This window comes from Thamnophis elegans, chromosome 13 (genome assembly GCF_009769535.1).
Source record: "Thamnophis elegans isolate rThaEle1 chromosome 13, rThaEle1.pri, whole genome shotgun sequence".
NCBI lineage: Eukaryota > Metazoa > Chordata > Lepidosauria > Squamata > Colubridae > Thamnophis > Thamnophis elegans.
Window position 1 is genome coordinate 22,518,455 of NC_045553.1, and position 22,058 is coordinate 22,540,512.

Consider the following 22,058-nt stretch of genomic DNA (forward strand, 5'->3'; position numbering starts at 1 on the left):
GGTCATATGAGTCCTAGTTCATTTTTACATGCTCTGGGTCATGTCATACACATGCGCTAGACATTCACAGACCTATGGTGAGAATAATCACAATCACCCTCCCATCCATCCCCGCACAGTTTAACTTCTCCTTGTGCCATAAACCTGAATCTTTTTCAATTACTTGAAATTACTTGGCTACACCTAGAGTATTGCATCAGTTTTGGCCCCCACACTATAAAAAAACATTGCTGAGACTCTAGAAAGAGTGAAGACTTCAACTCCCAGAATTCCTCAGCCATGTTAACAAGAACAGAGTTGGAAGGGACCTTGGAGGTCATCTAGTCCAATCCCCTGCTCGAGCAGGAGACCCCAAACCCTTTCAGGCAAATGGCAGTCCAATCTCTTCTTAAAGCCTCCAGTGATGACGCACCCACAATTTCTGGAGAGAAGCCATTCTAGGTTGCTTCTCTTCTTGATTCGTTTCCACCCATTGTTTCTCATCTTGCCTTCTGCTGCTTTGGACACACACAAATCCAGGATGTAGAATTCTGGGAATTGAAGTCCACAAATCTTAAACTGACCAAGATTGGACCCTCCTGATCTAGAGTAAAATGAGGTTGGGTACTTCAATACCTAACTAGACATGTTACCTTATCTTAGCATGAACCAAGTTAAAAAGCAGAATTTAGTGAACACAACTGTGTTTTACTCATCTGGCTTAGTAGTGTTACATACATCTGTTGTAGAAACGAAATGACTACTATGGAACACCAGCCAATTCAATAGAGTCCTAGCTTCTATTAATGTTCTATGGTACTAGCCCAGAGGTCGGCAATCTGTGGCTCTGGAACTGCATGTGGCTCTTTCATCCCTCTGCTGCAGCTCCCTGTCGCCAGTTGGCTCCATAATTGATAGGGCTTTTGGTTAGGACAGGTAGAGGAAAAAGGATGCAGCACTAGGAGGAGACTCTATGGTGGAGGGAGAACTGGACTTCTGGTCAGCAGAGGAAAAAGCACGCTGTGCTAGGAGGAGACTCTACGGTGGAGGAACCAGACTTCTGATCAGCTCCCGAATTGAACGGGGGGCTTCCAGTTAGGACCTTTGTGGCTCTTTGAGTGTTTAAGGTTGCCGACCCCTGGTCTAAACCAGGGGTCGGCAATCCATAGCTCTGGAGTTGAATGTGGCTGTCAGGCATGCCTCCTTCAATATCCAAGAAAGAAAAACCTCAACTCCATGTTAATAGAGATAAAGTACTTTTACTAGATATGAAGTGAAAGCAACTAGAAGGAAAGCAAGATTTGAGCCAGAAAGGCAAGAACATATGCATATCAAACGTTTACCCAGCACCCTCCCCCCAATTCCCTAACTCAGTGTCCAGTCTGCAATTCCCTAAGGTGTCATGTGGGGTGCATCTTCAAACAGCCTCATCAAGTTGGTATGTGAGACGGTTGGCCTTGACCAAGTCCAAACATCAGCCACCAGCATGTGCAGAAGATGTGAGAACAAGACTCCTTCAGTACAATATTATTCCCTTCCCCAATACCACCACCACCACCCCCCCGGTTCCTATGGCAGCCGATAGTAAGCAAGCGTAGCAAAGCAGCCGTAAGGAAATAACCAAAACAGAGGCTGACAGTGGCTCTTTCATCCCTCTGCTGCAGCTCCCTGTCACTCAAAATATACATCACAATGTGCAACATCAGCCATTTATTGAGCTTTTCAACCCCCGATAGGCCAATTATAGATGAATGCAAGAAAAGAAAAGTTTCAGAAGAAAAACAGAACATTTCATGGTACGTGGGCAGATTCATTTGCTTTCACTGCTGCCATGCTTAATTAACAGCGTTTTTCGTTTGCTGCAGGTGGATCATTTACGTTTGGCTTTTTGTTTCATAAATACGAGGAAGACTCAAATAGATATGGAGTATTTTATTTGAAAGAAACCTTCAACCGAGCATCTTTTTCCCCTGGAATTCAAAATGTTATATGCAGTGTTACCTTCATTTTAGATGTCAAAAGGGTTTTGTGGCACCCAGTGTTTTCTTTTGTGTGGGAAACGGGTCCAAATGGATTTACTTTGAGTGTTTAAGGTTGCCGGCCCATGTACTAACCTGACTGCAATTCCTTTTCTTTGAAGTCGTGGGTCTCACCCTACTTGAGAGTCTAATGTGCTGGGTGAAGCCAGCCACTCTGCCACTCTTACTTTTACAAATACACACGCATTTCCATTTCATTATGCAGAAAAGTCCTTCGGCAATCCATGTTTTCATTTTTTCTGTTAACTGTCAGACATCTAAAGCCTCCTGCGACAGAAGAGTGATGCCCGATGCTGGTTTTTCTGGCACTGATGAGGATGGAATCAAGGTTTGATGCAGATGGCAATGACGGTCAGATGGTAGGGTGGAGGCCACTGGCCTTGTGGTCTAGGTCTGACCACATGCATCCCACTTTCATTGTATACAGGACACATGAGGTTGGACCTTGACCACAAGTGTGACATGCCCCAGAGTAGACAAGACAAAGGTGCAATCAAACTATGGGACAATGATGGGAAGAATTGACCATGGAAAGGTAATGAGGTCTTCACAAAACACACTTGAGGATTTCCCAGGACTGGTGAGCAGTCAATCCCATGTCACGTTAAATACATAATCTAACATTATGCTTCTATGCATGATGTCTTCCTACTGTTCCCATGCTTAGTTGATCCCAGGGTGCTGTCCATACTAATCAGCTGAGCAGATTTACTTCCAGGTCAGCTGCAAGGCATCTCAAATAAACAATGATTACTCCTTTGAGATACTAGCGCTCTGGAAAACCTGGGGGAGGCTGATTGATCATTGGCAGGACCTTCTCTTTCCCTCCCACCTTCCAGCTTCTTAAGCCCCTTTGAAGAGATCCAGCCACCATTACAAGTTGCTACTTATATCCCATGAATTTTCAATACCGCGGAGGAATGGTGGCTTAGCAGCACTGCATCTTCCCTCCACAGCAACTGCTTTGATTTTTTTCCTGCCCCAGAACTCAACACAGAAATGCACACAACATGACATTTTACAAAAATTGAATGGACAACACACAAATGAATGGGGAGAAGGTTGCATTCTTTGATAGGTTGAAGGACTCGAAGTAAGCTTGGCTTTCTTTGCATTTTAGGGCCCACATCAATGCATCAAATTATAAATTGGCTTTGGGCTGCTTCTGAGAAATTAGAAAGTGAAAAAGGTGGTGGAATGCAAGTATTTTCAACATAAACTTCCATTACTGGCCTGGAGCCAGTATCTTTTCTCAACACACCGATGTTTATTTTTTCGCGCCAAGCACTGGAAACCCATTTTCCAAAGCAAAATGTCCACAGCAATTATTCCTCCTTCCCTATCTCTTTTTTCCCTTCCAGGGGATCACTTTCCAGACTAATTTTTTTGCTTTTTCCTTCTTTGCCATTCAGACAACTTACAGCAGATAGGATGACACTGCTACTAATGCCCCACACTCTTTTTACCCCCCTCCCCTGTTCCAATATGTAATGAGAGCTCATGTCTGCTTTGAATGACAGTTTATCCTGCTAGAGAAGGAATTCCCTCCAGAAAGTATTCTTGCAAGAATACCTTCTTACACATTGGCAGAAAAAAATCAGAACATCAAATACAAGCTGAGCAGATATGACCTCGCAGATGACTCCCACCCTGCAAAGACCGTGGAGTACTCATCTCAAACAATCTAAGCGCCAGAGCCCACTGTAACAGCATTGCCAAAAAAGCTTTAAGACTTGTTAACCTAATCTTGTGTAGCTTCTTCTCCAATAACATTGAACTGCAAACTAGGGAATACAAAACATTTGCTAGACCAATCCTCGAATACAGCTCATCTGCCTGGAACCCGCACTGCATATCGGACATTAATACAATCGAGATATTTCACGAGAAGAGTCCTCCATTCCTCTGCTCGCAACACAATACCTTATGCCACCAGACTTGAAATTTTGACCTTAAACCATTTATAACTATGTCGTCTTCGATCCGACCTAAGCGTAGTACATAAAATTATCTGCTATAACATCCTACCTGTCAATGACTACTTCAGTTTCAACCGCAACAACACTTGAGCACACAATAGATACAAACTTATGGTAAACTGCTCCAAACTTGACTGCAGAAAATACGACTTCTGCAACAGAGTGGTGAACACCTGGAATGCTCTACCTGACTAGGTGGTTTCTTCCCCAAACCCCTAAAACTTTAACCTTAGACTGTCTACTGTCGACCTCACCCCATTCCTAAGAGGTCTGTAAGGAGCGTGCATAAGCGCACCAGCGTGCCTACCATTCCTGTCCTAATTTTCCCTTGTATTCATATTAATTTCATGTCTACATAATCATGTCTATACTTATAGCTGTTATCTAATTCATCCTTGACAAAATAAATAAATAAAAGAAAAGAAAAGAAAAAGAACCGTTCCCACAAGGCCTCCCCCCTCCCCCTCCTTCCCTCTCTTGCTTGCTGGATGCATTTGAAAGCAATCTCTGCTTCTGCTTCATTTTAATGACAAGCTTTCCCAATTATGCATAAACAGCAGCTGCCTCCAGCCCAAGGCTTGCATGCAAGCTGGAAAGGGGAGAGAGAGGCGAGTTCCACATCTCTCCCTCTGCAGATAAACAGGCCCAAACCACAACCATATACAGTAGGTTCATGCCTCAAAAACGACCAGGAGGCTAGGTCAGTTCCTCTAAGAGAGAATGCCACCAAACTGAGCAGCCAGATCCAGCCCGTGGGGTTCTTAGATCTGGTTCGTGGGGCCACCCTGGAATCAGCAAAGGACGAGCCCGCAGTCCTTCTGCCAGCAAAAAAGGAGATTGGGAGGGCTGCCTGTGGCCATCCTAAGCTCTGTTTTCTCTGGCAGGGAGTTGCAGGAGGTTGTTGCAGCTGAAATGGAACTTGGGAGCCTGTTTTCGCTGGCAGAGCACTCAGGATATCCCAGGCACCCCTGACACGAGTCAGGAGTGGGCTTCAAAAATTTTAGCAATGGATTTTCTGCCTAGTTGCTGTGGAGGCGTGACCATGATGGGCATAGTCCATCTCCTGCACCATGGCGGGGGGGGGGGCGTTTTCACCTTCCTCAGGCTCTGGAGGATTTCCTCAAGCCTCTGGGAGGGTGAAAACGCCTCCCCCAGGCTCCGGAAGCCCTCCGGAGGTCAGAAATGGGCCCATTTCCGGCCTCCTGGAACTTCCGAGAAGCCTGTTTTTTTCCCCTCCCCAAGCCTCCACGCAGGCCCTGCACTTACCTCGCATCCAAAATGGGCTGCGTGGAGATTCTTGGGAGGGGAGAGGCAGGGTGGGATGGAGTGGGCAGGGCCAGCCATGGATGGGATTTGGAGGTTCTCTGAACTGGCCAGAACTTTAGCTACAGATTCTCCCAAACCTGGGCAAACCCGTAGCAGCCCACTGCTGACACGAGTGATGTCAAGCTGGCCACACCCACTCTGGCCATGTCCACCTCAGCCCTCCAAGGACAAACACAAACCTGATGCAGCCTTCAATGAAATCGAGTTTGACACACCTAACAGAGGGAGATTCTACTCTCTGACAGCAAGGCAGTCAGCCATAGAGTGTGCACTGCAACAGCAAGACAAGGCCCTCAAGTAAAGGTCAAGGGGAATGGCATAATTTGCTATCTACAGATTGAGAAGATTAATTACAAATTGTGAGGTGTGAAATGCCGGCTTCTCTTTCTTGCACAGTCCGCACAGAAAGCAGTACATCCCCAAGGATTCGGGAAATGGGATCTTAAATAATGTTTCCATTCCCACAACATATTTATTTGGGTCAACGAAAGACCCAGCATTTGCATTTGTGCAGCATCCTTGAGTGGGTCAGGAATAACTTCCACTTCTTATTGGAGGGTTTTGTTGCTTACTAGAATGTAACCTTGTTTGGTGAGTTAGTTTATGGTTCAATGTATTGTGTAAATCCAGATAATGGCTTGATTCAGTATCCAGGTTTCTGGAGAACTGGTAATGGAAATTTTGAGTAGTTCGGAGAACCAGCAAATACCACGTCTGGCTGGCCCTGCCCCATCTATTCTCTGCCTCCCGAGTCCCAGCTGATTGGGAGGGAATGGAGATTTTGCAGTAACCTTCCCCTGGAGTAGGGAGGGAATGGAGATTTTATAGTATCTTTCCCCTGCCACGCCCACCAAGCCATGCCCACCAAGCTACACCCACAGAACCGGTAGTAAAAAAATTTGAATTCCATCATTGAAGTGGAGGTAGTGTCAGACCTGGAACCAGGGGTGAGAGTCAGCTGGTTTGGACCAGTTTGGGCGAACTGAATGCAAATTTTACATCTGGTTCGCCGAACCAGTAGTTGAAAGGATTGGCTGGATCCGACCACCCTGCCTTGCCCCTGCCCTGCCCCGTCTCCACATGACCTGTTTTGGATGCCAGGTAAGTGCAGGGCTGTTTGCATTTGCATCCTTTTAGAAGGTGTGGGAGGTGGAATGGATTTCCAGAGGGAAAATTGTAGACTACAGGAATCATTTGCACTACTCAGGTGACCCTGAGGACACAGATAAACCTCCAAGTGCTTCAATGACCCTCTAAAAGGATGCAAATGACCAGCTGTCTGCAAGGAGTATCAATCCTTCCATTCCCCACCATCCTGTCAGAGCTGAGGAAACTTCTTGGATGAGAAGTGAAATGTCTTCAAAAGAAAAAACAAATTCCCGTTGCCTCCTGAAAAAGCACCTTTGGGACAATCATGACCTGGATGACTGAGAATGTCTAGACTTTTAACTATACAATTTGGGATGAAGACCTTTCGAATGGTGTGGGAGAAGGAATGGATTTCCAAAGGAAAAATTGCAGACTACAGGAACCATTTGCACCGCTCGGGTGACCCTGAGGACACAGATAACCTCCAAGTGGCCTCAAAGACCCTCTAAAAGGATGCAGATGACCAGCTGTCTAGAAGGAATAGAAATCCTTTCATTCCCCACTATCCGGTCAGAGCTGAAGAAGCTTCTTGGATGAGAAGTGAAATGTTTTCAAAAGAAAAAAACAGGGAAGTCTAGTTGCCTCCTGAAAGAGCACCTTTGAGAAAACCAAGATGTAGCAAGCTAGCAGATGCTACTGTGGTATTATCAATTCTGCTCCCAAGACGTAGGTAGTCTGGAAAGCCTCCTGTGGAATGAAACCTGAACAGGTATGCTTTTCTTGTCCACTCTCTTGTCTGCTCCAGTGGTTAAGACTTGTCCGGCAGTCCGAATTCCTAGTGCAGGTCTCCTGCGTGAGCAGGGGGTTGGACTAGATGACCTCCAAGGTCCCCTCCAACTCTGTAACTACTTCTCATCCCAGGTTGCCAGTTTTCAGCTCAGAAAACAGGATGGATGAGTCTCAATGGGCTGGAAAGGGAGGGAATAAAAGGCTGTTCCTTTGGCTGGCCACCCACTCCTTGGTGACTCCAACATTTCCTACTTTGCATCGGGATGAGCAAGGTGAGTCACCGTCTGATAGAAAAGGCATTCCCCACCTCCAGCTTCACTTATGAGCAGCACCGGCGCTGAATACAAAAGAAGGCTGACAAGGACACAGGCTCTGTCCTTATTCTACGTTCTTCTCCCAGTTAGAGAAGTTCCCATTCCTCCATTTCTCTGCATTTCTTTCAGCAATACTTAGTTGAATGATAGAAAACGTCCTTCTCCCACTGAGATGCAGACGAGCCCAGATGAAAGGGTTTCAAAGGGTCAAGACCAATTCATGGAGGCCACCATCTCAAGAAGATGGTGGGAAGCTTGAAAGAATTCAGGGCAACCCAAAAGATTATGGATTGCAGCTAAAATATATGAAGAACGGTTGCAGGGATGAGTATGTCTACCGTATTTTCCCAAAAATAAGACAGGGAAAAGTGCTTTAAAAAATGAAATAAAGAGGGTTCAATGATCGTGTGGCACACACTGATTTGCACAATCATCAGAAGCTTTTCCCCACTTTTTAAAGCATTTTTTTTCCTGCCTATTCGACAAAACTGGCAGGAAAAAATTGCTTTAAAAAGCAAAAAGAAAAAGCTTCCAACGATCGGGTGGCTCACAGCTTTTTTTACTACCAGTTTGCAGAACCAACAGCAATCGTCCCTACTGGTCCAGCTAAACCAGGCCAAGCCGAGAGGATTTCACCCCTGATCTGGGTAAACCTTTGAGATGGGAAATTCCACGACAATCCATCTTGGGGGCGAAAACACAGGCCAGTCACAGTTGTGTTGTTGCTAATCAACTTGACAGCATCTTTTATCTTTTATTATTGATATTCAATGCAAGCCCAAGTGAGGAGCTATAACCCAAGGGCCACCGAGAGCCAATTTTAGATACGGAGACACCTAAACTTTGGAAGCCTGTCAAGGCTCAATTTAGCATGTGCTAAGAGAGACAAAGCTGTGGAACAAGTGAACTTGGCAATGATGCGGCCAAAATGCATCATCGAGCTCATGATGAACAGGGAAGGGTCCTCTTTGAACAGAAGTTGCCAACACACACACACACACACACACACACACACACACACACACAAATCACATTTTAATAAATGAGGGTCACGTAAATTAAACAGGAGGGCTTAATTTTCAGGGTAACACTCAATATCCGTGATGGCGAAGCTTTGGCATGCACAGGTGGCACGCAGAGCCATATTTGGTGGCATGCCAGCCATCAGCTCCAGCACGCATGCATGCTCCGGCTAGATGAGGCTTCTGGAGGGCTGCGGGGGGGCGGGGGAGGCCGTTTTCACCCACCCCAGGCTTTCAGGAAAGCCTCCGGAGCCTGGTGAGGGGTCGGCGTGCATGTATGGGGGGGAGGCATGCGGGCATGTGCAGATGGGCGGGGAGATTGAGTGGGCATGCACGCGATAGCACACACACACAATTTTGACACGCCGTAAGAAAAGGGTTTGCCATTGCTGCTCTATATGGAAATGAACACTGAAGGAGAAGGCTTGGAAGAGTAATAATGCCTTTGAACTTTGGCGATAGTGTTCCAATATTTGGAAATATTGGAAAGAAGAGGGGCTCAACCTCTTCTCCTAACCACCAGAAGGCAGGAAGAAGAAACAATGGATGCAAATTTATCAAGGAGAGAAACAACCCGGAATTAAGGAGAAACTTCCTAATAGTGAGGACAATTAACCAGTGGAACAGCTTGCCTCCAGATGTTGTGGGTGCTCCATCACTGTAGGCTTTTAAGAAGAGACGGATCTGAAATGGTACAGGATCTCCTGCTTGAGCAGGGAGTTGGACGAGAAAACCTTCAAAGTCCCTTCCAACTCTATTATTCTGTATTCTGTAAGACTCCTGATAAGGCCACGGACAACTAAGAAAACTAACTGATGGATTATTGATTAAGCAATCCAGAGTTCTCACCTAAGGGACAAGGCTCAAATTATCCTACTTCAGACACATTATGCCAAGACTTAGCTCTCTAGAGAAGGCCCCAATGCATGGAAATGTAGAAGGAAAGGAAAAGAGGAGGAGACAAGCAACATGGACTCAATTGTGGTGATATAGATCATTGGAAGACCAGTGGTGGGTTGCTCCTGGTTTGGCCCGATTCAGCCGAACCGGTAATAGCAGCAGTGGGAGGCACAGAAGCGCGGGACCGTACCCAAACCAGTAGTAAAAATATTTGCAACCCACCACTGTGGAAGACCACAGTTCATCGTGGAGAACGTTTTATCTAGATGGTCACCAGGAGTAACTGGATATAATAACTGGATAACAATCCATTGGCTCATCAGTGATAGTCAGTGATAGAAATACCTAAGGGAATATCGCTCCCGCCACCTTGAGTCCAGAAGCAGTTCCATAGGTGGAAGGCGTAGGCATTTTGATGGTGAGGTAGTGATGTTTAGTACTGTAAGGAGTCCCAGACTGCTTCTGAGTGAAGGAGTTCGAACTGAGGCAACTGGCAGTTGGATCAGAGTTCTTTTCATGTGGGGATGGGGAGTAGAACTCCTTAGCATCAGAGCGTATTAATTACTGTATAAGAAATGATCTGATGGTCATTTCAAAAAATCCTTTCTTAGTGAGCACCTAGAAGCCAAATTTCAAATTTGTAGGCTTTACAGTTCTGGAGATTTCATGATGAGTGAGTGGTACTTGGCTTTTATATAGAGAGATTAGAACGATGTCCATGAAAAGGAGATGAATAGAAGCACTAGACATTCTCTTGAAATGATTTGAAATCAACATAGACAGAATTAGGAGTGGGGGTTGGGGCGGGGGCTCCCAACAGGGCCAGGTGAAGGAACTGTTAGATAGAAGTGAACCAGATCCTGAAAGCGAGAAATCCAGAAGAAAAATAAATGGGATAATTAAATGTATGCCTCACTCTGCATTTAAAGCCTTTCTCCTTCCATCATATTAAAAAATAAACAATGGCTGGTAACTTGGGAATGGACACAGTTGTACTGGCTTTGCTGGTGATATCACACCCTCTGTCAGGTTTCCAAATAGCATCCAAAATTAAATCAGAGTCCAAGGCAAAAAATTCCTCAAAGTTCCAATTTAAGAGAGCCATGTTGGCACATCTGGGAAAACCCGAATTTTAAAACTTCCCGGTTTTCCCCACCTGGTTGAAAGTTCAAGATCTTGCCCCCATGCCCACAAGTCCATCACATGGTCCAATCTTCCACTGCTCTGCTGGCAGTTCCACCCATCCAGATCCGGTCAGGTGCAGAGGTGTAAAGACAAAAGATGACCTTGGCTTTCTAGAAAGAATTTTGTTATGGCTACATAGCATATAACTCTGTACAATCCCCCCTCCCATTTTCCCACAATAGAAAATGCATAGTAGAATAATAGAAAGTGTGGCAGGCCAAAGATCCAAAAGAAAGATGACTGCAGGCCTAATACCCTCTTTGTTTCGTGATTAGCTGGTATAATTGCAGTGTGGGACCCAAATTACAAAAATATATATTCTCAACTTGCAACAGACAATGGGCTCTTTGCTTTCCCCAAACCTAAACCTCTCCAAAACTACAAGTTTACTAATGTGCTATTTAAGAATAAGGAATGAACTCTAGGCTCAGGGAAATTATTCTGTAGTGTAACTTCAGGCATTTCTGAGAAGCAAAATTCCATCTGGTACCCAGTGCAAAAAGAAATGAAATTTATGGCACAAAATGTCTCACATAATAAAATCCTAGGAAGCTATAGCTTTTACAAATGAGAGTGCTATTCTATAGTCCTGCAATCCTGAGCCCCTGGTGGTGCAGTGGTTAGAATGCAATATTGCAAGCTAACTCTGCACACTGCCAGGAATCCAATCCTGACCGGCTCAAGGTTGATTCAGCCTTCCATCCTTCCCAGGTAGGTAAAATGAAGACCCAGATTGTTGGGGGCCATATGCTGATGTTGCAAACCACCCAGAGAGTGTTGTAAAGAACTATGAGGCAGCAGAGTCATGGTGGCATAGTGGTTAGAATGCAGTATTGCAAGCTAATTCTGCCTACTGCCAGGAGTTCGATCCTGACAGGCTCAAGGTTGACTCAGCCTTCCATCTTTCCGAGTTAGGTAAAATGAGATGGTTGGGGGCAATAGGCTGACTCTATAAACCACTTAGGAAGTACAGTAAAGGGCTATGAAGCGGTATATAAGTCAAAGGGCTATTTCTATGAGCATCCTGGCTCAACACCTGCTTCGTAGATGAGACCAAAGCCAATTCTTTGAGTTCCTTGAAGGACCAAATGCAAAGATCTCCATTAGGCAGCCCAGCCCAGATCAGTGCAGGTCAACGGAAGACCTACCTGGTTGCAGGTATTAATATCCACCCCGTTCCTTAGATGGTCTAGAGCTTTGTCCAGGTTCCCCGATCGTGCTGCGCGGAGGAAGCTGGTTGCGGCATCAGCCTGGGGAGAGCAAAGGAAAGAGACAGTTAGCCGATTAAATAAGCAAGACCCATAATCTTCCAAAGATGTTTTTTAAGCTGAAGCTTAATTATCTCATGCCAAGATCCCACTGCAGATTTACTTAATAGATTGTTCCTCAGTCTCTCTCTCTCTCTCTCTCTCTCTCTCTCTCTCTCTCTCTCTCTCTCTCTCTCCCTGCCCTGTGTGTGTGTGTGTGTGTGTGTGTGTGTGTCCCACCAGGGGCACGATTATGGTTTGGTTCTCCTTTGGATATTAGTGGACATTGACCCTGATTGTCATAATTTAATGACCCCATAATCCCTTGCATCGGGGTGGAGTTGGGGCAACTGAATGTAGCTGAGTGTTCAATGGCCGGATGCCCTTCCTGTCACCAACGCGGAGGTTTTTTTTCAGCAGATGTTTTGGAAACTTGAGAAAACTGAAACTTATATGCACACCCCCTGACAAACCTCTTAGGAAAGGGGTGAGGTCAACGGTAGATATAGTTTAAGGTTAAAGTTATGGGGGTTTGAGGAGCTAACAACAGAGTCAGGTAATGCATTCCAGGCACTGACCACTCTGTTTCTGAAGTCGTATTTTCTGCAAACGAGTTTGGAACAGTTGTATCTATTGTGTGCTCGTGTATTATTGCGATTGAAGCTGAAGTAGTCATTGACAGGTAGACGTGGTAGCAGATAATTTTGTGTAGTACGCTTAGATCAGGCCTGAGTTGGTGTAGTTCTAGATTGTCCAAGCCCAGAATTTGAAGCTTGGTGGCATAAGGGATTCTATTGTGAGCAGAGGAGTGGAGGACACTTCTCATGAAATACCTCTGGACTCGTTCAATTGTATTAATGTCGGATATACAGTGTGGGTTCCAGGCAGATGAGCTGTATTCGAGAATTGGTCTGGCAAAGTTTTGTATGCCCTAGTTAGCAGTACAATGTTACTGGAGAAGAAGCTTCGCAAAATTAGGTTAACAATTCTTAATGCCTTTTTAACAATGCTATTACAGTGAGCTCTGTGGCTTAAAATGTTTGAGATGACTACTTCTAGGTCTTTTGGAAATTTTGAAAATATTGGGGTAAAAAGCCCAGGAACTTTAGTGCTGGCTTTTCACCAGTAGTACCAAACGATGTATCTAAATAAACGTGTTCTTTGAGGAAAAGCAATGCCTCAGGGTTCATTTTATGATGGGTGAATTACTTGGAGCCTGACAGAGGCCTGGGGAACTCAGAGTAGGATGGAGTCTAACAAGGAACTTATCTGATAGTTGTTGCCAGGGATGTGGGAGCCCATTGGTTTTTAGTTTGTATACTGTATTTTTTGGAGTATAAATGCACTTCCCCCCCCTCAAAAAAAAAGGGTGAAAATGTGGTTGCGTCTTATACACTGAATGTAGCCCCCCACACACACCATCCCCCACCCTTTGGACTACTGCAACGTGCTCTACATGGGGCAGCCCTTGAAGAGCATTCAGCGACTTCAGCTTGTCCAGAATGCAGCCGCGCGAGCGATCGTGGGTGCACCTCGGTTCACCCACGTAACACCTATCCTCCGCGAGCTGCACTGGCTGTCTATTGGTCTTCGGATACGCTTCAAGGCGCTAGTCGTCACTTATAAAGCCCTTCATGGTATTGGACCTGGGTACTTGAGAGACCGCCTGCTGCCAATTACCTCCACCAGACCGATTAGATCCCACAGACTAGGCCTCCTCCGAATTCCATCCGCCGGCCAATGCCGACTGGCGACTACCCGGAGGAGAGCCTTCTCTGTGGCTGCTCTGACCCTCTGGAACGAGCTCCCCATGGAGATTCGAACCCTCACCACCCTCCAGGCCTTCCGCAAAGCCCTTAAAACCTGGCTGTTCCGACAGGCCTGGGGCTAAAGAACTGTGCCCCTATCTCGAATGGTATGATTGTTGCGCTTTTAAATTATGTATTGTTTTGTGTTGTTTGTCAAATTGTTTGTATCCCCCCTTCCCTTGTTTTGAGCTGTGAGCCGCCCTGAGTCCCCCTCGGGGGAAAAGGGCGGCATACAAATGAAATAAACATTTAAACAGTTGGCCTCTGCCTCCCAGCAATTCACCTCCTTGCAGCAAAGGGGGGAAACGGGGCTTGCGGAGGCTGCAATAGGCTATAGCAATCCTTGCAGCCTGAAAGCTGATCATTGGGAGGCCCAGGCTAAAATTGAAAGTAAAAGTTGCTGTTTGCTGCAGGCAAATTGCTAGAAGGCAGAGGCAGGTTTTTTTTTTCTCGTGCTAATCAGGCTGTTTGCTGTTTGCTGCAAGGAGGTAAGTCAATGACTATAAATGCCTATAGAATGTTAAATTATTAGATTTATTTTTTAAAAAGACTGCTTTATTGTTGTTCTAGACAATGTAACAAAATGAAGAAGCTTTTTAAAATAAATGCTTGATCTGAAGAGGCCCAGTGCTATTGTATCTTCTTTTAAATAGCAAAGAATAACTATACTTTCAGAAAGGACATCAATTTTAACAGCATCTGTACAAGAATAGTCTGAAATGTAACACTACAGTGTATATTGTCTGTACTGTTTGCTGTTTGTTGCAAGGAGGCAAATTGCTGGGAGACAGAGGCAGATATTTTTCCCTTGTTTTCCTCCCCAAAATCTAGGTGCGTCTTATACTTCGGAGCGAGCATCTTATACTCCAAAAAATACGGGGATATATTTTTTATTTCTTATTTTGTAAGCCAGCCAGAATCACCGAGACTGAGTGGGTGGCCCTATAAATCCTCACAAGTAAGCAAATAAATAAATCTAAACCGCCAATCAATCAAGTCACCGTCTGACAAAATTTCAAAGCTGTTTATTGAATTTGTTTTTTTAAAAAGTCATGTTAAACTGCAGCAGATGCCTCTTTTAAAAAAGGCAGAGAACCTATCATGTCAGTTCTGAAAACTCTGAAGTCAATATTGCTACAGGGCCCAAGTTTGAATGTTTGCAGCCTCCTCCCACGTTCCTTTCATGCATCTGGCCATGCGCACTTCGACGGAAGCCCAGCACCAGGTTAAATTTTCACCCTCCATTTCCTTCGCCTTTCCTCTGACCCATGTGAACATCTTCACAAAGCTTCTCCTGCAATCTTCCACTTGCAAAATCACCTTTTGACAAAGAAACTCATCCTAATCAACGTACAGAAACCTGGAACATCCAATGTTCTAATTTGACACCACAAGATCATTATTTACATACATTGAGCAAGAATAGGCGTCTTAGTGGACAACCAGTTGAATATGAGCCAGCAGTGTGCGGCAGCAGCCAAAAAAGCCAATGCAATTTTAAATTGCATTAACAGAGGGATACAATCAAGATCAAGGGAGGTGCTAATACCACTCTATAAAGCCTTAGTAAGACCACACTTAGAATCCTGCATCCAGTTTTGATCCCCACCCTATAAATAAGAGGTTGAGACTCTAGAAAGGAGTGCAGAGAAGAACAACAAGGATGATTAGGGGACTAGAAGCTAAAACATACGATGAACGGTTGCAGGAACTAGGCATGGCTAGTCTAGTGAAGAGAAGGACCAGGGGAAACATGAGAGCAGCCTTCCAATATTTGAGGAACTACCACAGAAAGTAAGGGGTCAAACTATTTTCCAAAGCACCTGAAGGCCAGACAAGGAATAATGGATGGAAACTGATCAAGGAGAGAGTCAACCTGGAAATAAGGAGGAATTTTCTGAAAGTGAGAACAACCAACCATGGAACAGAAGTTGCCTTCAGAGGTTGTGGGAACTTCATCCCTGGAGGCTTTCAAGAAGAGACTGGGCTGCCACTTATCAGAAATGGTGTAGGGTTGGACTAGATGACCTACAAGATCCCTTCCAACTCGGTTAATCTAATCTAATCTAATCTTTCTTTAGCAATGGAAATTTTGAGCTCAATTTTGTTTGTAAATCGAGACCTACCGGTAGGTCTCCCCACCTGCCCACCCCAACCCACTTCCTCACTGTATCTCTCCATTTCTTGGAAGTTAATTTTAACAACTAGTGGAAATCATTCTGATTCCAATAAGAGTATCGCGAGAGTAAAACAGAGGAGTAGAAAAAACCCTGATACCCCAGTTACTGTCAGCGTTCCAAGTAACACCCCCAACAAAAGACGACTCTGAGTCTTGAGTTTCCACAAAGTTCCATTTTATTAGAGATATCATATTAGCACATCTAGGAAAACCCGAATCTGAACGCTTCCAGGTTTCCAATAGTAAGTCCAGTTCCCTGCCCAGCACCCACATATCTGTCTCATGGCCCAATCAGGTACTATCCGAACCAGGAGATGTCTCCCAGTCACCACATCACAGCTGCAGGGCCAGATGACCTTGAATTTCTGAGAAAGAACTTTATTATGGCTACATATCACCCACACTCTGTATAATCCCCCCTCCCATTTTCTCACAGTAGAAATTGGCAGGCCTGAAGGCCCAAACATAAAAGATGGCTTCCAGCTCTGACAGTTACTTCTGTACGCATCTCAGAAGATTCCCTCCTCTCAGGTCAGAGGTAGATTTTCTACCACACTGCCAAAAGCACATTGCCAAGTGAATCTTTCACTGCAAGAGGGGTGGGCCAGTGGCCACCCTACAGCTGGGTGAGGTTCTTGGCCTGATCTCAGGAACATTTTTCAAGTGGATCTCCTCAGATCTCTGGCAAGAGCCAGTTCTGTCTCTCTTGGCTGTCTGCTATGTGAGAAGGAGGAAGAAAGAGAGACAGAGGGAGCAAGAAGGAGGGAAGGAGGGGACAAAATTGATGTTTCCCCCTGAATCTGAACATCAGATGGCTTCTTGCCAGTCTCATCAAGTAGACAGGATCAGAAAATCAACTCCACGGCAAGGCTAAAGCTACTTTTCATTGAAATTGGCTGTCATAACAGAATCTTCAATTCAATTTATTAAGTTTGTATGCTGCCCTATTCCCGAGGGACTCAGGGCGGCTAAAAATAAAAAGGGAGGGGATACAAAAAATAAAATAAAAAACAACAGTTTAAAATACTACAACAGCCATAACCTCGAGTGGGGCTGGATAGTTCAACAGCCCCAGGCCTGCCGGAACAGCCAGGTCTTAACTGCTTTGCGGAAGGCCGGGAGGGTAGTGAGGGTCCGGATCTCCATGGGGAGGTTGTTCCAGAGGGCCAGAGCAGCCACAGAGAAGGCCCTCCCCCGAGGAGTCGCCAGCTGACATTGGCCGGCAGATGGAATTCGGAGGAGGCCTAATCTGTGGGATCTGATAGGTCTTTGGGAGGTGACTGGCAGGAGGCGGTCTCTCAAGTACCCAGGTCCGATACCATGTAGGGCTTTAAAAGTAACGACTAGCACCTTGAAGCGTGTCCAGAGACCAATGGGCAGCCAGTGCAGCTCGCTGAGGATGGGTGTAATGTGGCTGTACCGAGGTGTACACACAATCGCTCACGCGGCTGCGTTCTGGACAAGCTGAAGTCTTCGAACACTCTTCAAGGGCAGCCCCATGTAGAGCGCGTTACAGTAGTCCAGTCTTTAGGTGACGAGGGCGTGAGTGACTATCCGAAAGGCCTCCCGGTCCAGGTAGGGTCGCAATTGGTGCACCAGGTGAACCTGGGCAAAAGTCCCCCTGGTCACAGCCAACAAATGATGTTCTAAAGTCAGCTGCGGATCCAGGAGGACTCCCAATTGCGGGCCCTCTCTGAGGGGCTTATAATTTCACCCCCCAGGCTGATAGATGGAATAGCTGGACCATCTTTGGGAGGGAGCATCAATAGCCACTTGGTCTTGTCGGGATTGAGCGCCAGCTTGTTCGTTCCCATCCAGACCCTGTCAGCCTCCAGGCACTGGCACATCACTTCTACCGCTTCACTGAGTTGGCATGGGGTGGACAGATACAACTGTGTATCGTACGCATATTGGTGATATTTAATGTCGTGCCGGCGTATGATCTCACCCAGTGGCTTCATGTAGATGTTAAATAGGAGGGGAGACAGGACCGAACCCTGCGGCACCCCATAATTGAGGGGCCTAGGGGTTGATCTCTGCCCTCCGACCAACACCGACTGCGACCTGTCCGAGAGGTAGGAGGAGAACCACTGAAGAACGGTGCCTCCCACTCCCACCTCCCGCAACCATCGCAGAAGGATACCATGGTCAATGGTATTGAAGGCCGCTGAGAGGTCAAGGAGCACAAGGATAGAGGAGTGACCCCTATCCCTGGCTCGCCAGAGATCATCGATCAGCTCGACCAAAGCAGTTTCCGTGCTGTGACCAGGCCTGAAACCGGATTGAAAGGGATCCAGATAATCGGTTTCATCCAAGGACCGTCGGAGTTGAGAGGCCACCACTTTCTCAACAACCTTCCCAACAAAGGGGAGGTTGGAGACTGGACGATAGTTACTCAAGATGGCTGGATCCAGAGAAGGTTTCTTCAGGAGGCGTCTCACCACCGCATCCTTTAGGAGGTGTGGGAAGGACCCCTCCCGGAGAGAGGTGTTAACTATCATCTGGATCCAGCCATGTGTCACCTCCCTGCTGGTCGAGACCAGCGAGGAGGGACACAGGTCCAGTATACAGGTGGAAGCACTCACCACTCCCATGGCCTTGTCCACTTCCTCAGGAGTGACAAGTTGAAACTCGCTCCATAAAATTCGCTCAAGACTTTCCCCCGGTACCTCGGCTGGTACCGTGCAATTGGAGTCCAGATCTGTCCGAATCCGAGTGACTTTATCCGTTAGAAACTGAACAAATTCCTCAGCCCTACCTTGTAAAGGGTCGTCCACATCCCTCCCTTTCAAGAGGGAGCGGGCTATTCTAAACAAGGCGGCTGGGCGCGATTCAGTGGATGCAATAAGAGCAGCAAAATGCGCAGATTTCACCACCCGTATTGCCACGAAATAGGTCCTGATAAAGGCTCTCATCAGTGCTCGATCTGACTCGGAGTTACTGGCCCTCCAGCGGTGCTCTAGGCGTCTCTTTTGGCGCTTCATTTCCCGGAGTTCCTCAGTGAACCAAGGAGCTCTCCTGGATCCACTACCTCGGAGAGGCCGTAAAGGCGCAATCCGGTTTAGAGCCCCCGCCGCCGCTGTATTCCAAGAAGCGACTAAGGACTCTATCGGATTGTGGACGAGAGTGTCAGGTATTTCTCTTATCTTGCATATCTGATTGTGTTGCATCTCCTCCTCACCCCCCTTCTTATACTTAATGGATTATGGAGGTGTGTCTGCTCGAACCACTTCCAAACATCATCTCTGGACACTCTAGATTCTTCCATCAAGGTCATCTTCCTTAACTACTTTCTGTACCCCTTTGGATGTCTTTGTTTTGTTTTGTGCCACCGACATAGTTCCCTGGATTGATGGAAAGAACAAGGATTCTGGTGCACAGGTGTCTGCAGGGTATGGTCAAGAGGGTGACCATGACAATGTCCTTGAAGGGTCCACCGGTTGACCTCAGGACATGGCAACCATCATAAATATGAGTCAGTTACCAAGTGTCTAAATTTGTGAATTCTGCTCATTCACATCCAGCAAAGACTTTCAAAGGAGGATTTACAGTCACAGACCTTATCTGACTTGGAGAGCTGCCAGGACATCTGCAAAACTTGGCCAGGAATCTTGGAGAGTCACAAACTAATGTCTCCTGCAAACTCCACTCCTCTTTCGTTTCCCTTTTATTTCCTCTGGGAGGGGCCATTCATCATCCACCTATGGCCTTACTCCCAAGTCGACCTATGTTCTTTAGCTGTTCCCTTCGTCTGGCAACTCTGCACATGCGCACACAGGGAACAGGCTCCAGCTGTTTGCCTGCCTCACTGATATCTGAAGGCAGCTGATAACTGGCATACAGCCCTGGCCCAGTCTCTGCCTCCGACATAGAGCCCTCATCAGAGCCTTCTCCAGACTCCAAGACTGGCCCAGGTTCCTCCCCAAGCTCCTCACTGTTCGACTCTGCTGCCAGCTCTGCTGGCGGGCCACAACACCAATAAAGGAATGAAATTCATCTGCAGAGCTACAGGAGTTTGCAAAAAATGTTGACCAGAAAGAAGAGCAGGCTTCAAGTAATGTGCTGTCTAAGAACACGAAGTGATGACAATTTTTTAAAAATTGTTTTGAATTTTTCTCAAAAACGAGAGCTGCCAGTTTCAGGAATGGACTCTGTAGCCAAAGCAGCTGGCATTGACTTAGCCCTGAAAGTGGGCATGGCTGAATCTCTCTGCTGCTCAGCCGAAGATAAAACACACTGGATGTGACCCTTTGGACCAGGCATCCGAAATAGAAGCGCAACTCTTCTTTTGAGCTTTTCTCAAAATGGAGACGACCAAGATTCCACCACTATATTTAGCCACCCACTTCCTGTGTCAGGTCCAGGAGGAAGGCCTTCAGGAGAAGAGAAAGAAAGACTAGATGGATAGAAAAAGCTGGCACTGAATATAGGGAGAGATTTGTGAATGGGCAGTGACCTCACACAATCTCCAAAGTGTTTGGGATGACTTTTCCTAAACTGCTGCTAACTCAGCTTTAGGGAAGTGTCAGTCTCGTTGGTTGACAGTCAGTTGGTTGCATTCCAAAGCCAGATTTTGCTGGTTTTGCTACAACAAGACTAGACTAGACTGGACTAGAGACTAGACTAGACTAGACTAGACTAGACTAGACTAGACTAGACTAGACTAGACTAGGATAGAATAGAATAGAATAGAATAGAATAGAATAGAATAGAATAGAATAGAATAGAATAGAATATAGGATGGGATGGGATATAGAATACAGAATACAGAATACAGAATACAGAATACAGAATACAGAATACAGAATACAGAATACAGAATATAGAATATAGAATATAGAATATAGAATATAGAATATAGAATAGACTAGACTATAGACTAGGCAAGGGGTTGGACTAGAAGACCTCCAAGGTCCCTTCCAACTCTGCTATTGTCTTGTATTGTCTAGACTAGACTAGAGTAGAATAGAATAGAATAGAATAGAATATAGAATGGGATGGGATGGGATATAGAATATAGAATATAGAATATAGAATATAGAATAGAATAGACTATAGACTAGGCAGGGGGTTGGACTAGAAGACCTCCAAAGTCCCTTCCAACTCTGCTATTGACTTGTATTGTCTAGACTAAACTAGACTAGAATAGAATAGACTAGAATAGTATAGAATAGAATAGAATAGAAAATAGAGTAGAATATAGAGTAGAATATAGAGTAGAATATAGAGTAGAATATAGAGTAGAGTAGAATAGAATAGAATAGAATAGAATAGAATAGAATAGAATAGAATGTAGAGTAGAGTAGAAAATAATAGAATAGAATATAGAGTAGAGCAGAGCAGAGCAGAGTAACAGAGTTGGAAGGGACCTTGGAGGTCTTCTAGTCCAACCCACTGCTTAGGCAGGAAACCCTACACCATTTCAGACAAAGGGTTATCCAATATCCTTGCATGCAAACAGCTGCAGTTGCTCCTCCGAGGTCTTGAAGATGAGCTTTGGTTTTATATTCAGCTCTTATTTCACTTCCTTTTCTGGGATATTTAGAGAGGCTCTCTGAAAGAATGTTTGCTAATGCATCCTCCCCACCCCACTTTCATTAGCAAGGGCAGCCACTTAACGTCCCAACCTCAGAACGGTGTCCTTAGCCAGCAAAGAGCGCCAGGTTGAAAAAAATGCAACGAAATCTCCTTTTAACTGATGCCGATCAGTGTAGATTTCAAGTGTCCATAAAGTTAGTCTAAGTCTAAATCTAAACGGCAGCTTTTCCTCCCTAAACATCCCAGCTTCTCTCGCCATTCTATTAATTTGTGCTTTTAATAACAACGTGCAGGGGGTCTGCTTAGTAAACGACCCCCCAATGGATGAGTTCTTTTACAATGTACTTAATTTGGTTAAGCAGTTTTTCTTGGCTCCCCCAGGATGTAAATAAACAGCAGGCTGGGTTTATCCAACACATGTAATGGGAGTGTTCATAAGGAGAGATTAATAAAAAAAAACTTAATACAATAGCAGAGTTGGAAGGGACCTTGGAGGTCTTCTAGTCCAACCCCCTGCCTAGGCAGTAAACCCTACACCACTTCAGACAAATGGCTATCCAACATCTTTTTAAAGACTTCCAGTGTTGGGGCATTCACAACTTCTGGAGGCAAACAGTTCCACGGATTAATTGTTCTAACTGTCAGGAAATTTCTCCTCAGTTCT

General features: G+C 45.6%; 1 protein-coding gene across 5 annotated transcripts in view; it reads right to left on the reverse strand.

Annotated features, from left to right (window-relative positions):
• ANK1 (ankyrin 1) overlaps positions 1–22,058 on the reverse strand; it is a 133,760-nt gene that overhangs the window by 94,797 nt on the left and 16,905 nt on the right. For all 5 annotated transcript variants that reach the window (XM_032229096.1, XM_032229098.1, XM_032229097.1 and 2 more), the window contains exon 2: positions 11,771–11,872. In XM_032229096.1, the coding sequence (XP_032084987.1) occupies positions 11,771–11,872 (102 nt within the window). The remainder of the gene's footprint in view (positions 1–11,770; positions 11,873–22,058) is intronic.